At 36.5% G+C, this 17,344-nt stretch overlaps 1 protein-coding gene across 5 annotated transcripts in view; it reads left to right on the top strand.

Moving 5' to 3' along the window:
* The window catches only part of Kdm5a (lysine demethylase 5A), a 113,015-nt gene that overhangs the window by 41,095 nt on the left and 54,576 nt on the right, over window positions 1-17,344 (top strand). For all 5 annotated transcript variants that reach the window (XM_087185937.1, XM_087185939.1, XM_087185934.1 and 2 more), the window contains 5 exons: window positions 7,823-8,004; window positions 8,348-8,472; window positions 9,286-9,436; window positions 12,383-12,497; window positions 15,919-16,274. In XM_087185937.1, coding sequence (XP_087042063.1) covers window positions 7,823-8,004; window positions 8,348-8,472; window positions 9,286-9,436; window positions 12,383-12,497; window positions 15,919-16,274 — 929 coding nt within the window. The remainder of the gene's footprint in view (window positions 1-7,822; window positions 8,005-8,347; window positions 8,473-9,285; window positions 9,437-12,382; window positions 12,498-15,918; window positions 16,275-17,344) is intronic.

Here is a 17,344-nt window from a genome sequence, read left to right as displayed (position 1 = left end):
AAGTCTAAAGTACATTAAATATTTATCACATTGAACTGGGAAATTTGAGAAAATTTGTGTCTTTAGCCTCATCTTGGGCTGTTCCCCGACATCATCCCTGTATAGCTAGCCTCATGGATTGGTACCATGTGCTTCCCCCCCCCCCCCCTGCCTTTTTTTGTTTGAGTTGGGCTCTTGCTGTTTCCTAGGCTGGTCTTAAACTCCTATGGTCAAGAAATACTGCCTTCCTCTCCTGAGTAACTGGGATTATAGGTGTGAACCACCATGTCCCATTGTCTGGCTTCTTTCTCTCAGTTTAATTTCTTTAAGATACATCTGTGTTGTTTTGGGTATTTATTATTGAGTAATTTTTCATTGAATGGATGTACCACCGTCTATTCATATACATTCACTTGTGGATGGACATTTGGATTATTTCCAGATTTTGGCTGTTAGCAATTAAAATCACTCTGGACAAAATTTGTATACAAAGTTTTGTGTGGATATTTGCTTTCTTTTCTCTTGGATAACTACTAGGAGTAGAATGGTTGGTTATATGGGGCCTGTATGTTCTAATTTTTTGAAAAACTTGCCAAAATGTATTCCAAAGTAGTTGTACCATTTTACATTTCTACCAGCAGTGTATGAGAGGTCTAGTTGCCCTATATCCTCACTGATTCTTGGTGTGATTACTTTTTGACTTTAGATGCTCTGATAAATTTGTAGTATTTCATTTTGGATTTAATTTGCATTTCCCTAATGACTGCTGATGTTGAGCATGTTCTAGTGTACCTGCCATCTGTATGTCTTTGGGAAATTTCTTCAAAACTTTCGTTGAATTTTAAAAACTTGTGTTGTTTTATTGTTGTTCAGAGTTCTTCATATATTCTGGATACAAATTGTTTATCAGATAGGTGATTTGGAAATATTTTCTCCCAGTCTGGTTTGTCTTTTCCTTTTCTTAACAATCTCTCTTTAAGAAACAGGCATTCTGGGCCGGGGATTTAGCTTAGTGGTGCCACCACCTGCCTTGCAAGTGCAAGGTCCTGAGTTCGATCTCTGGTACTAAAAAAAAACCAAACAGATAATTCTAACTTTTTTTTTTTCCTTTTGTGCAGAACTGGGGATCCAACTCAGGACCTTCCTCTTGCCAGGCAGGTGGCGCCACTGACCTAAATTTCTGGCCCTTACCTTTTTTTTGGCCCCTTACTTTTTATGAAGTTCAGTTTATCAGTGTTTTCTGGGTTGTGCTTTTGGTTGTATTTAAACTTTGCCTAAACTCAGTTAATATTTTCTCTGATTTTTTTAGTTTTAGCTTTCATATTTAAGTATTGACTTATGTCAAGTTAATTTTTATATATGGAGTGAAGTATTTGTTCAGTTTATTTTCTTATGTATATCACTAATAATTTCAAGTTCACTTAAGAAGATACTAGTTAGAGATCTTCTGTTTTAGGAGAACGTGTGTTTAATGTCCTACAACAATTGGTAGGTTGTGAAGACATTTTAGTTTTTGACATACCCTAAAAGGTAAAATGTAATAGAAACCTATTTTCCTCCCACTAAAATTACAGTTCTCTTGAAAATAACATTTTTAGGCAGGAAAAGTTGTATAATCACAAAATTAAGAAGTTTATATTTGTGTGTATTTCTAAACAATTTACTTCCAGTGGTAGAGTGTACATATTAAGTTGTAAGGGTCCTAAGAGAATGAATATAAATTTAGGCCAAGGAAAAATATTACAGTGATACAGTGATTGGAATCTAAGGGTAAAACTGTTTCACTACTTTTTTTATAGACACAAATAGGAGAAAAACCTGTTAATCAAAATATGAAGCTATACATGTTAGATATATTACTACAAAGTATGTAAAGCTGATTATTATTATTATTATTTTTTTGGTACCGGAGATCGAACTTGGGACCTTGCACTTGCGTGGCAGGAGGCGGAACCACTGAGCTAAATCCCTGGCAAAAGCTGATTATTTTTAAAGAATCTGTTAGTTGAGAAATAAGTTTTATAAATGATCAGATTTATTTTATTTTTTCTAGTTGTTTGAATTACCACTGATAGAAATAAGAAAAACATAAGAGGGCCATGGATTTAGCTCAGTGGTGCTGTGCCTGCCAGGCAGGCACAAAGTCCTGAGTTCGATCTCTGGTACTGAAAGGAAGAGAGAAAAGAGAGAGAGAGAAAGACAAGATATAAGTGGATTTTTTGAAGAATTTATTTTACTTTTTAGAGATACTAGAATATATATGGCTTGATAATAGTCCCATTAAAAATTATTCCTGTTTTATAATTGTGTTCTTAAAATTCTGTTTTGGGTATGTATTTATTTAAAATGGGATTTTTCTCATTGTGTTTGTTTGTTTATTTTTGGTACCAGGGATCGAACTTGGGTCCTTGCGCTTGCGATGCAAGTACATTGTATTTATTTTTAATTTTGAAATTTAAATATATTGGTAGAGACTTATGCAGTAAGCTTTTTGATATATTTCTTATTTCAGATTCAATCTGAGTTATTTTGTTTTTTTTTTTTTTTAATTTATTTTGGTACCAGGGATCAAACTTGGGACCTTGCGCTTGCCAGGCAGGCGGCAGAACCACTGAACTAAATCCCTGGCCGTCAATCTGCGTTTTTAATGGGGCTTTTTTTTTTGAGACAAGGTCTTGCTATAGCCCAGGCTGGGTTTGAACTCATGATCCTCCTTCCTTATCCTCCCAAATTCTAGAATTATAGGCCTGTATTACTATGCCCAGATAATGGGACATTATATTTATGATACTTTGAATATGTATCACATTTCCTTATCCTTTACCATGTTTTCATGATGCCTTTTTCTTTTTTAATGTTACAATAGAAATTTATTTTCCTTCAGTTCTAGATGTTGGGAATCCATGAACAACATGCCAACAGGGTTGGTTTCTGGTCAAGTCTGTCTCCTTGGCTTGCAGATAGAGTTGCATGGTCTCAGTCTGTCTGTGTCTGTCTCTCCCTCCGTCCATTTTTCCCTCCCTCCAAACTCCTGATGCCTCTATTTTTTTTCTTAACAAGATTGCATTAATATCTCACCCTTATTAATTCATTTAACCTTAATTACCTCCTTAAAGGCCCTATATCCATATATAGTCACATCACTTTGGGAGTTAGGGCTTTGCTTCGACATATGAAGGGTGTGGGGGGCACAATTCAGTTCTTAACAGAGCTACAGTAATCAATGTTTGAGTTGTAGAACATAAAGCAGTAGTTAGTCTGTGCTTAATGTCATGCCTGTTATGCGTTTGTAAAATTAAATCTTGGTCCTTAATTGTAATGTCTTAGAAATAGATTAATACAGTATCTAGGGAAAAGAAAACAAAAATTCCATAGTGGCAGAAAAGGACAGTAAACCATGGTGTTGAAAACAATGAATAATGTTAATTCTCTCTATACCATACTAGCATTTTTTGTAATATTTAATTTGTTTTATGTTCTCATGACTGCAGGCTTATGTACATACAAAGTTTTCGTGTTCTCTATTGTCTGTGCACTCTGCTAATTTGACTAGATCTCACAAAGTGGCTAGCTATACGTATTTCATTTATTTCCCTAAAACATCCCGTATGAAGCCAAAATTAGGATTTACTTGAATTTGGGTCTAGTTGATGGGTACAGTGATTACTATTAACGCATAAAAACAAATTTCCAAATTATTTTTCTCGTGAACCCATTAAGTCCCAAGAGTTTCTGAGTTGCCTCTCTGTTGTGGCTAAACACTTACTGGGAATAAGTGCTTAGAAAATGCCGTTAGCTCTCTGAGATTTCTTCTACTGACACCTCCAACTCCATCCATAAAGATTATCCAAATTGTTTGAAACTTTAGGGGCTATTAACAGATTAAATGAAATGGGACAGAAGTTGAAGTCCATATTTTCCCCATCAATGCCCCAGTTATCCTGCTCTGAAGAGTGCGGGGTGTTTTCCCAGTGATTTCTCCTGGCATTATTCCAGCACTCTAAAAGATTCTAATTCAAAAAGAAAAAAAGGATTAATTTTAGTAAGGATATAGTAGGTAAAATTTTAAGTGAGAACTAGATAGCTAATAAATTACAATACAGAGTATTGGAGTTGGAAAGAATCTTAAAGATTTCACTTAAGAGTATGGCCTCAATATGCATCCATTTAGCCATAAATGTCTCTAGTTTCTTGTTCTTTATGGCTGAGTAGTACTCCATTTTATAAAAAATATCACATCTTCTTTATCCAGTTTCCAGTTGATGGGCACTTGGGCTGTTTCCAAACTTTAGCTATTACAAACTGTGCCGCTAATAAACATAGGTCCACATACATCACTGTGGTATGATTCTTTTAATTCTTTTGGGAAGATAACCAGCAGGGGAAGAGCTGGGTCCAATGGGACCTCTAGTCCTAGTTCTTTGAGGTGTCTCGATACTGATTTCCACAGTGGTTGCACCAGTCTGCACTCCCACCAACAATGGAGAAGGGTTCCTTGCTCCCCACACTCCTGCCAACATTTTTTATGGGTTGATTTCTTGATAGCAGCCATTTTTTCTGGGGTAAGGTGGAATCTCAGTGTTGTTTTCATTTGCATCTGTCAAATGACAAGTGATGTTGAACATTTTTTCATGTGTTTATTTGCTGGTTTTACTTCTTTGTCTGAGAAATGTCTGCTTATAGAGGCTGAAAAGTCCCATCATAGTACATCTGCGAGATGCAGAAACAGAGAAGTTGATGATATAACTCAGTCAGAGTCCAAAGACCGTAGCGTCCCATGCAGGTCTGTATCAGGAAGCTGAAGAGTCTGTGCTGGAAGCCAGGAGACAGATGTCTAAGGTGGAGGTGAAAACTGGAGCTCCTCCAAAGAAACAAAAGAGAGCTATGATACCTTAATCACATTTCACTACAGGCCCTTTCCCTTTAAATTTCCCTTTCCTCTGCCCATGTTCCAGATACTTATTCTGCCATTGAGCTTGTCTTTCTTATTTTGAGAAAAGTTTTCTTCTTATCTTTTCCTAAAAAACTTCTTGAGTAATTTTCCTTTTTTAAAAAAAATTGTTTTCTTTTGGATTGTGCTCTTATTTTCTGTTTATCCCTTCATTACCACTGGTTTTTTTGCCATCATACTTTTGAAACTTCCAAAGTTTACTAATGACAACTTTATTGCTAAGTCCAGTGAATTTTTTTTCTCATCTTCTAATCCCAGTTACTTCTTCATGGCACTGTATATTGCTTCCTTGATTTCTTTCATTAACATATACTTTACTTTTGGTCCAATCTATTTGACCTTTTTTTTTTTTTTTTTCTTTTTCGGTATCAGGAATTGAACCCAAGGCCTTGTGCTTGCCAGGCAGGCACTGAGCTACATCCCCGGCCCTATTTGATCATTTTTGCCCATTATTTCCAGTCAACTTTTTTTTCTTCTCAACTGCCAGTATTTTTAGGAGTCAGCCTTTTAATTTTTTTTGTTTTGGTCTCCTTTTGTGCTGCTTTTTAAGGGAATTCTCATCCATCCTTAGAATTTAAACTCTGAGCTATTTTTTTTTTCAGAACCAGAAATCAAACTCAGCCTAGCATTTGCCAGGTAGGCATGGTACCACTGACCTACATCCTCAGCCCTAATTTGTGGTTTACTTCTTTTTTCCCCTCTCCCTCCAGTATGGGGATTCAATCCAGGGACTTCACATCGAGATACATCCTCAGTATTTTTTATTTTTAAATTTTAAGACTGGGTCTTTCTAAGTAGGTAAATTCCCAGGCTTAAACTTGTGATCTTCCCTGTCTCAGCCTCCCCGAGCATTGGGATTACAGGCATGTGTCACCACACCCAGTGAGGTTTTAATTTCTTTTTATTTTTGAAACAGGGTCTCACTTCATAGTTCAGGTTGCCCTTGAACTCAATATGTAGCCCAGGCTGGCCTTGAACTCAGAGCATTCCTTCTGTCTCAGCCTTCCAGTGCAAGAGTTTCAGGTGTGCACCACCACGCCCAGCAAGGTTTTAATTTTTTACCTTTAGTGCTCCCTCTTGTTATGTTACAAACACAGGAAGTATTGTCAGTGAATGAGGCAATATGTTCAGTCACTTGTCTATAAACTATTTCCACATGCTTATTACATAGATTTTTTTGTCCTGTTTTTCCATGTGAAAATAGCATGTCATCTCCTCTTCCACCACCTTTTTGCAAGTTATTTTCCTAATTTCTCATCTGGATTATTTTGAATGGCCTTTGAATTTGTATCTTTGGTTCATTTCTTTACTTCCTCCTGATAATTTGATTTTCCAAAGTGTAGTCTCAGAGATGTAAGCTTTAGAATATGTAAAATGTATTACAAAAAAAAATTGTCCTGTGGTTAGAAATTGGCCGAATTAGTGGATTAGGAAAAGATAGAGTTCTTTATTCCATAACTTCTGATCCCTTAAAATATGCTGGTACTCATTGTTAATCTCTAACATTAGAGGAAACTAATCTGTAGCATTTTCCAAAATAGAAATTTATTTTTCAAATTATCTTAGGTTTAGTGGTCCTTGGAATGAGAACACTTTATGAAATGGTATAGACTTTCTTGAAGCAGCCAGAATTCTGTTAGTTGCCACATCAGTGTCCTGTATTTTCCAGCTGTTCTGAAGCCATGAAAATTCCTTTTTTCTCTCTTTTTTTTTTTTTTGTGGCAGGTTCTCTCTTTGTAGTTCTGGTTGGCCCTGAACTCATTATGGCCTCAAATTCTAGGTAATCCTCCTGCCTCAGGCTCCACAGTGCTGGGATTACAGGCATGCACAATCACACCTGGCAGTCATGAAAATTCTTGTAAATGAAGAAACACTCATTTTGGGACATTTTTGCATAAAAATAATTTTTAAAGAAAATACAACATGATAATATGAGAAAATGGAGAGTATAGCTAGCAAACGTCTAGATTAAATTGATCAAAAAGAATAAGTATGATGAATGAATTGGATTGTGTCTCTTGGTGGATGAATAATCAAGCTTCTTCCTGAAGTGAAAAAAGTTTGCTAATATTAGAAGAATTGGGTTTACAATTTCCTTGCTCAGATAAACAGAAACTGTAAAGGGAACTTTTATAGAGTGAATGAGTCTTCTTAAAGTGTGTTTTATACACTCTTTCCTAAACTGGCATCTAAGTTTGGTTAAATAATTTTATTTTATTGACATTTTGCTAAAGTATTTTGATTTCCATGTTAGGTAACTTGGTTAGGTATACTTGCCTTTGTATGTGTTTGGTATATTACTAATTTTTCTTATTCAAGGGTATATATTATCCCTGGGGCATTAATTTTTAAAAATTTTGTTATATTGTTTTAAGGAGAAGGCAAAGAAAACCACATAAAACATACAGACTGTTTCATGAATTCCATGGTAAACCTTCTTGTCATTACCATTCAAGTCAAGAAATATAAATTTGTCAGCTATCCCCAAAGGATCCCCTCATTAAAATTACTCCTCTCAAAAAACTATCTTGACTTTGTAGTACCTACTTTCTTGCATTTCTTCATAGTTTTTTCACTCAAATGTGTATCCTTAAACCCTAAAGTTTAGTCTTGCCTGTTTTTAAAGATTAGTCATGATTATTTTCAGAAAGTATTTTCATGTCTTGTCATTGTGGCTTTCATATTTATGCCTTAAATCAGGGGTATACCTGTAGAAAAATAAAACTTAGGGTCGTTGATACTTTCGAGACAAGAAAGACTTGATCTAGGGGCCGGGGATTTAGCTCAGTGGTTTCGCTGCCTGCTGCATAAGCGCAAGGACCAGAGTTCGATCCCTGGTACAAAAAAAAAAAAAAAAAAAGAATTGATCTGGTGGTGTAAATTTCATTTCAGGGTGTCCTGATGTCAGAAGAAGAAGTGTTTGAACTTGTTCCAGATGATGAGCGACAGTGTTCAGCATGTAGAACCACATGTTTTCTTTCTGCTCTCACATGCTCCTGTAATCCTGAGCGGCTTGTATGTCTCTACCATCCAACTGATCTGTGCCTCTGCCCCATGCAGAAGAAATGTCTTAGGTATCCTGTAAAACTTCCATTACCTTTAAAAAATATATGTTAATGGTGTAGTTACACCTTCCCTGTCCCTGAACTGGAATGTCTTTTCTATCAGCTTTCCTGCTTGAGGACCAGTCCTTTAAAATTGGCCCTTAGCGTGGTAGCTGCAATTAATTTTTATCAGTTAATTCCAGATGTTCTTCGTCTCACAATTAAAACTGTGAGCTTCTTTGATTTTCTCTTATTGTAAACTAAGATCCCATTCCCCTTATCATTGTACCTGTTCTTAAAGTGACTGTACTTAAAACTCAATTTTTTTTAAGTGGTTGGAATTTGAAGTTTTTTATTTCTGTGTTTTTTGTAGATATCGTTACCCGTTAGAAGATCTCCCTTCTCTTCTTTATGGTGTAAAAGTCAGGGCACAATCCTATGACACTTGGGTCAGTCGTGTTACAGAAGCATTATCTGGTAACTTCAACCACAAGAAAGGTTAAGTTTCCTCTTTTGTATGCATGTACTGAAATTATTGTCACTTTAAAAGGATCCTAGTTGGGCATAATGGTGGATGCCTGTAATCCTAGCTACTTGAGAGTCTGAGGCAGTTAGATTATAAGCTGAGGGCAGCCTGAGCAATTTAGCAAGACCTCTTTACCGCGCCCCCCCCCCCCCAAACAGGGGGCAAGGAATGTATCTCAGGGTTAGGGCACTTGCCTAGTGTGTATTAACCCCCTGGTCCAGTTTCCCTTACTATCGAAAAAAGTCTTGTTTATTAATTTTGGTTTTTTTCCCCTTTAAGAAAAAATAGGTCTCATATGAGATTTGAGACTAATGAACAGGTTGTGTGTTAGTTACTTTTTTTTTTTGTCACTGAGACACAGTTCTCAAAACCCGCAACTCTAAGATGGAAAGGTTTATTTTGGCTCACAGTTTGTGGAAGTTTCAGTCCATACTCAGCTGGCTCCAAGCCAGGGTTGCATGACAGATTAATTTTCTCTGAGAATCTTTTAAGTGAAAAATCTGACATAAAATGAGACAGATAACTTGCAGTGGATGTATATTTTAGGGAGTCGTTGCTGTTACTGGACTTCCACTGAAGGTTTTTAAAAGAGAAATGGCCTTATCTAAGAGAAATCAAGTATTGGCATTAGGAATGGGTGGCTGATCAGAAACTTTGCATCGGGGAGATTTTACAACTGCAGTATGTTTGTACTAGTAGGTTGATGAGGTTGGTGAAGATTTTAGAATGGCTTTTTGTCCTAAGGGTCATAGTCGTAATACATGGCTTTTTGTTTATTTCTACAGATTTGGTTGAAATGCGAGTAATGCTGGAAGATGCTGAGGATAGGAAATATCCCGAAAATGATCTCTTTCGAAAGCTTAGGGATGCTGTAAAAGAAGCTGAGACTTGTGCTTCTGTGGCCCAGCTGCTTCTGAGCAAAAAGCAGAAACACAGGTAAATCTAAGAAGAGTGTAATTCCCCAGTGATTTCCACGGAGGTGTAACTAGCCAATGAGACTGTAGATTATCTTTGATTTCTTTTACCATGTTTCTCCCTTCCCTAATAATGCCCTAGTCTTATCTCCTGCCACTATCAGTCCTTCTTTTCTGGGGTAGTGGTTCAGGAATTGTGACAAGCTGTTTAAACTACAGTAGTTCCAGTTAGTTATAAAAGCTGCACCAGGAAGGTAACAAACAGATTTGTTATGTCCAATGCTAGAAACCACACTGAAGCTTGTATGGTGTCTATGGGACAAAGACCTAGCTTTAAGTACAAAAATAATTTTTATTTTTTAATTTAAAAATTTTTATTAGTACATGTTTATAGTACATAATGATTGTATTCATCGTGAGAAGTTGTTACAATACATACACATCTTAATTCTTTTTACTTTCCTGTCTTTGCCCCTCCTTCCCCCTTCCCTCCATCTCTTGCAAAAAAGATCTCTCTGTTTCCAATTACTTACCCTTTTTTTTTTTTTTTTTGGAGACAGAGTCTTAAAAAAGTACAGTTCAGGTTGGTCTTGAACTTGCAGCAACCTCCTGCTTGGCCTCCCAATTGCTAGGACTATAGGCATGCATACCATGCCCAGCTCCAATTACCTGTCTTTTATTTGCTCTTTATACTTTGGATTTCTCATATTAGAGAAACTACATGATATTTGAGCATGTATGTCTGATTTATTTCACTTAACGTTATTGTCTAAGGTACATCCATTTCAGGCAGGAAAATAATTTTTTAAAACTCAGTTCTGGTCATAATGTCACAAGTCTGTAGTCCCAGCATTCTGGGAGGCTGATACAGGAGGATTGTGATTTGGAGCCAGGCTAAGCAATTTAACAAGACCCTATCTCAAAAAATAAAAAACAGGGGCCGGGGATTTAGTTCAGTCATTCCGCTGCCTGCCTCTCAAGTGCAAGGTCCTGAGTTCGATCCCTGGTACCAAAAAAAAAAAAAAAATTTTTTTTAAAAAATAAAACACAGGCTGGCGATATAGCCCTTAGTTCAGTCCCCGTTACCACAAACCAAAACCAAAAAACAAAACAAAACAAAAAACCCCAAAAATCTCGCACAAAATTTATTTTACATTTGTGCATATCTGAAATAATTAACAGGATGTACAGTTTATGAGGTGGCATTATCTCCCTCTCTTAGACATGTTTTGTTTGTTGTTTTGTTTTGATTTTTAGTACCAGAGATCGAACTCTGGACCTTGCACTTGCGAGGACGGTGGCGGAACCACTGAGCTAAATCCCCAGCCCTTCTTAGACATGTTTTATGACTTTTCAAATAAGATTTTTTGAAACATGGTTCATAAGTCCTGAGATGCATATGAGTAAAGCAGATACCTGTAGACAACTGGAAAGCAGTAGTATCCTTTCCTCACAATGAATAGTAGGAAGGAATCCCACAGGGAAGTACATCATTTGTAGAAGAGAAAAGAGCATAGTTAATTTTAACCTTAGTTCAGACTATCCATCTTACTTGATAGTAGCTAACCAGGGCTCTTTTTTTCATTAGTTAGATCCCAAATTCAACTTTCTTAATAGAACAGATCAAAATATTTAATAACATAGGATCTGAATAAAATATTTTGTGTTGAAGAGGTTTGCTGTATAATCTACCTTTTATTAGAATTGATTCACTTTTTAAGGGGAGTCATATTTCTAATTTTACATTTTTCTTTCTCAAAGAACTCTCCCTTCTTTCTTGTTCCACTCTCCAATGCCCTTTTCCTGGCTGTTCTTCATATGTACTGTTCAGCCCTCCTCCCCCGGGCATTCACACTCATCCTTCACTCTGCTTGGATTTCTCTTCCCACTATCCAGGTGACTTGTTCCCTTTTTCAAATCTTTTAAGTGTCACTTTCTTGAAGAAAATTTTTCAGAAAACCTTTTATAAAATTGTAACCATCTTATCCTTCTTCCTGCTTTGTTTTTCTTCTTTCTCTGTCACCTTCTGCTATACTCATTTACTTATCGTCATCTCTTACCTTCTTCCTCACCTCCATGACAATGTACACTAAATTAGAATGTCCAGGATTTCTGTCCTTATTTTCATGGCTATATTTTTCTACATAGAACAATTCCTGGCACATAGTAGTACACAATAAATATTTCAAATAAATAAGTGATACTGTAGGTTGAAGGGAGGTGACAGCAAAGAGTAACTTTGATGGATGCAGAGGAGGCTGTTTAAGGAGTGGTTTTTTTTTTGGTACCGGGGATCGAACTTGGGACCTTGTGCTTTCGAGGCAGGTGGCGGCATCACTGAGTTAAATCCCTGGCCCTGTCTAGTAGTTCTTAACTTATAGTTGAATCACTGAGCTCCTTGGAGAATCTAGTTAAAGTTTAAGGACCCTTTTAGAAAAATGTATAATATATAGACACGATTTTAGAAAAGTTTCAGAGGGTTAATTAATCAAAGGCAAACTAAAGGCCTATGTCCCAAATTGTATGCTTTTTCACAGGATTTAAGTCTGGGGTGGTGGCACAAGTCTATAGTCCTAGTACTTGGGATACTGACGCAAGAGGATCAGGAGTTTGAGTCCAGCCTGGGCTACAGAGTGTCTCAAGGAAACCGAAAAAGGCAAAACAAAACAAAAAACAAACCAAGGTTTAGTTTAATGAACTTAATATTTCACTCTGGGGAAATTTAATGTTTGAAATATTTTAGCCCTTATAGATTGGAGGATCTGTGACTTAGAGAGTTGAATCTTTGAGTCATTAAGTTAGGAACTTAAAAAATCTTTTGAAGTGATTATCACTGCAGTGGAATCCCTCAAACATTAGAATTCTAGATTACTTAGGTTTGAATTCTGAAGAGAGTAGGTAAGAACCCCATTTTATATCAGAATGACTGAACTTTTTCTTACTATCTTTCAATATTATTTCACATTAGGCAGAGCCCAGATAGTGGGAGAACTCGGACCAAGCTGACAGTAGAAGAATTGAAGGCCTTTGTCCAACAACTTTTTAGTCTTCCATGTGTTATCAGCCAAGCTCGACAAGTAAAGGTGGAGTATTACATTATTCTCTTAAGTAATAGCCTTTGTAGTATGGGCTACTGTTTGGGGTTAATAGAATGGGATATTTAGACTAGTTTTTCTCTTCTGTTTGTTTATTTTCTCACATATATGCTGTCATTTAAGGTTCTTTAGTAGATAGGGTCTTAGTTTTGTTCTTAACCTTTATTCCTTTTACAATTTTGGAATGAAGGCTATTAGGAATTATTTTTTCTCTGGTAGGTCAGAGCCCTTATTTAATATACATATAGCTGAAATGCAATAAATTAGTTAAAAGAATCTGAGCATAACAGTGAGTAAGTAATACATGAGCCCTTTTTTATTCATGAACCTTTCTTTTAGTTTTACCAGGGATTGATTTCAGAGCCTTCATACTGTATCCTCAGCCCTTTTTTATTTTGAAACATGGTCTCACTAAGTTGCTCAGGCAGAGCTCTGAATTTATCAGGACCTTGATCATTTAATGAGTAAGCAAAATCTCTAAAGTATATATCAAGAATGTTGGTCTACATGGTTAGTAAGTTTTGATAGTTTTTGTGTTTTAAGGTTGGCTAGGGTGTCTAAAATAATTTTTATCAAGGTTATCAACATGCAAAATGTATCTGTTGTGATCTTGTCTCACTGCTTTTTATAAGAACATTTTGGTGTAGACTAATCTCATTCTCGAATGACTTTCTTCACAACCATCTGTGACACCACATCTTCCTTTTCTTAGTTCTTTTTGGCCTCCACCCCCATCACTCCTTGTATATCCAGATGCATATTCTACATTTCTTCTAACAGACTGAAAGAATAATTTTTTATTTTATGTTTTGGCAGTACTGGGAATTGAACCCAGGGCCTTTGCACTGAGCTATATCCCCCATCCCTTCTTATTTTTTATTTTGAGAAAGGGTTTCACTAAGTCACTGAGTTGCCCAGGCTAGGCTTGAACTTGTGGTCCTCCTTCAGCCTGGCAGAGTGCTGGGATTACAGATGAGCACCACCAGCCCAGTTTGAGAGGTATTTTAAAAGCCTCGTAATGAATCACATGAGTCAAAGTCCTTGATTCCTTTATTTCCCTTATCCCCCTTATCCAACAAATGCTCTTACTGCCAAAATATACCCCCAAATGACCTTTGTTTATCTTCATCTTCATTGTTTAAAATACATTGTGTTCCTTTAGAATCTTTGCTTTGGATTACTGCACTGGTCTCTGAACTTCTTTATATTCTACTTCTTTTTTTTTTTTTTTTTTTTTTAATCATACTGGAGATTGTGCCCGTGGCCTTCACACTGAGCTGTATCCTTCTTTCCCTTATGATTAAAATCCTGCAGTGGTTCTCCAAAGCCATTAGAATTAAATTGAAACTTGTTATAATCTATAAGACATTATGTTGTCTAACCTCTGCTTATTCTTTTATTACATTTCTCTCTCATCCACTTGTTGGTTTTTTTGTTTTGTTTTTTGAGATAGGATCTCACTGGGTCATTCAGGGCTGTCCTCAAACTTGCAGAGATCCTCCTGCCTCATCCTCTCAAATGCTGGGATTACAGGAGTGCGCCACCACACCTGGCTTTCCCTCATGCACTTGTAACAACGTATCAAGCCCATTCCTTTTTAAAGCTTTTGTAGTTAGTATTTATACTGCTTGAACTATTTTTCCATCAGAAAAATGTGTTGTATGATTGTATGTTTTCTTCATACAATTCCAACTCCTACCTTATCTTCATTTTAGTTTTGGTTTACTGTATTCTGTGACTATCATTGCTAAATTACATGCTCTCAGTCTCCTCTGGTCATTCTCTGTGGTCCTGTGTTGTTTTCAGAGCATCTAACACTAAACTGAGCCATTTTATTCGTATATTCACTGTCTGGCCACCAATATTACAATGAAGGAGTGAACAAAATATATGGTGAATATTTAAAATTTATTACAGTCAAAGACACATTGCAGTTGTCCCCCTCAAAGTACTCCCTCTTGCTGTGAACACACTTATGCCATTGTTCTTGCCATTTCCTGAAGCAGTTTTGGAAGTCTTCTTTCTTGTCTTTATGTGATATGATCAAAAACAGGTGAATGCTGCTGCCGGTTGTCATCCAACAGAAAGGCAAGCTCCTAAAAGTATTACAGTGTGTTTTCATCTACCTTATCCACCAGATCTGGCATCATACAACTTCTGTCTCTTCTCCAGAATTCAAAATGTTTTGAATTCAGGACATTGAGGCAGCCCCAACAGTACAACTAAATATACTCATGAAAGAAGACTTCCAGGGGCCGGGGATGTAGCTCAGTGGTTTCGCCACCTGCTGCGCAAGTGCAAGGACCTGAGTTCGATCTCCGGTACCAAAAAAAAAAAAAAGATTTTTTTTTTTATGTAAAGGAGCAAATTTCCAATGATGAATGTCATTATATTGTATACTTAAAATGTACCAATGATTAGAATGAATAATCAATAATGCAAAATAGGAAGAAAAGGTCCAAAGGGGTGTAGGGGTAGTGGGAGGGGCAGGGGAAAGGAAAGAAGGGAAAGGAAAAATGATGAGAAATGGAAAAAATGGAAATAAAGTCTTTGTAAATAGGGAAGGGTGGAGGGGGAGAAGGGAGGGCTAGGAATGGGGAAAAAATAAGAACCAAGATGCATTATGTAAAGGTACAATTCCCAATGAGAAATGTAAATGTATTGTATACCTACAATGTACCAATAAAAGAAAAAAAAAAAAAGACTTCCAGAACTGCTTCAGAAAGTAATAAGAATGATGGCATAAGTGTGTTTGAAGTGAGGGAGAGTATACTGAGGAAGATTAATGGCAATGTGTTTTTTATTGTAATAAATTAAAACATTTATTGTATTTTTCAATCACACACATCATATGTTCCTTGAAGACAGGACTTTGTTTTGTTCAATACTGTGTGCCGCCAGGCATGATGATGCACATGCCTGTAATCCTAGCAGATGGGAGGATTGTCATGAGTTAGAGATCAGCCTGAACTACATAGTGAGACCCTGTCTCAAAAAAAAAAAAAAAAAAAAAAAATTGTGTGACCAGAACAGTGCCTGCATCTAAGTTAGCAAATGTTAAATACTTACTGAATGAATCAATTGTATTTTTAAAGTATACTAGATCTAAAATTATTGATGATCACTAATGAATTTAATTATTGTATTTCAGTATTTGGTGTTATGATGGTAAAATTGTAAGATGCTCTAGAATTGATAGTTTGCTCAAACTACATCTTTTCCATACTCATTTTATATTCTTTAAATTTGCCGTGTGTGTGTGTGTGTGTGTGTGTGTGTATGTATGTGTGTGTGTATGTGTGTATGTGTATGTTGCTGAGGATTGAACCTAGGGCCTTGTACATGCTAGGCAAGTGCTATACCACTAAGGCACACCCCAAGCATTTGCTTTTTATTTTGTCCTTTTCAGAATTTGCTTGATGATGTGGAAGAGTTCCATGAACGAGCTCAGGAAGCAATGATGGATGAAACCCCAGATTCTTCCAAACTCCAGATGTTGATAGACATGGGTTCTAGTCTATATGTGGAGCTACCTGAATTACCTCGACTGAAGCAAGAGCTACAGCAGGCTCGGTGGTTGGATGAAGTAAGATTGACCCTCTCAGATCCACAGCAAGTCACTTTGGACATCATGAAAAAACTGATTGACTCTGGGGTAGGGTTGGCACCCCACCATGCTGTGGAGAAAGCAATGGCTGAGCTACAGGAGCTCCTTACAGTGTCTGAAAGATGGGAAGAAAAGGCTAAGGTCTGCCTACAGGCAAGGTGAACATATATTTTGGTGACTGTTGCTTCTTTAATAATCACGTCAGCATAATGGGAAGGAAGAACATAGGACCTGTTTCATTAAATGTTTAATTAAATGTTTTATCCTTTCTTGACCAGTCATTAAGGTATTAGATGGGGCTACATGTAACAGTTTCAGATATGCACACACTATTGTGCAGAGCCCATGATTAGTGATTAACTAGTTAAGAACTAAGAGTTACAAAGCTCACCTATACTTTATTAATCTTAACTGAGGGATATGGAAAAATGTTACAGGAATTCTTGGAGAAGAAATTATGGTGGACTTGGATGGTCAGTTGAGAAGCTTGAGAGAAATACAAGAATTTTAGGAGAGTCTTGACTGAGTAGGATTAAAGAGAAGGGAGGAGAGTAAGAGAAACTATAAATGAAGTTTTAGGAATATGTAGGATGTATTCATATGACAAGATGAATGAGCCTTTTTGGAGTGGAGAATTTATGCAGGAAAGAAGTGAGAGATAATCAAGTTAAGCAGCTGGATTAGCATTGGCATTCCATTGAACTTAATGAGATTTGAGTAGTATTCCTTATATTTGACTGTGTATCAACTAATTTGGCTAGTAATTAACTGGTGTTTTTTGTGAAAGCATTTCTTTACCAGAAAAGATTAATATTTATATAGTATTTTCTGTTGTGAGATAAAGATAAGGAAACTGGGGTGCTTATTTAGAAAGTTTATGTGGTTAAGTGGCACAGGTGAAATTTGAAACCTCTTCTACTTCCTCCTGAAGTCTGTATGTGCTTAACTACTTCACAATCCACTTACTTTGGATGCATTTGATAGGAAATGTTTTAGGTGATTTCATTAACACAGCTCTGCCTTGTTAAGAGGAGTCTCCATGTATACAAGATATTTTGTTCACCAGATGCCATGCAGAATATGTTCTAAAATTTATTAATAGCTTTTCCTAAAATATTCAAATTACCGTGTCTTCAGATTTGTGAAAGTTCTTGGAAGTGGGAGTATTAAGTACAGAAGCTAAGTGACTTTGGAATGCAAAACTATGATTGGTATACCTGATTCACCT

This window comes from Heterocephalus glaber, unplaced genomic scaffold, assembly GCF_053883595.1.
Source record: "Heterocephalus glaber isolate CG9 unplaced genomic scaffold, H.glaber_assembly_v1.0 deba00000281, whole genome shotgun sequence".
Classification (NCBI taxonomy): Eukaryota; Metazoa; Chordata; class Mammalia; order Rodentia; family Bathyergidae; genus Heterocephalus; species Heterocephalus glaber.
The sequence above is the reverse complement of the archived record's forward strand: the minus strand, read 5'-3'. Positions and strand labels throughout refer to the sequence as shown.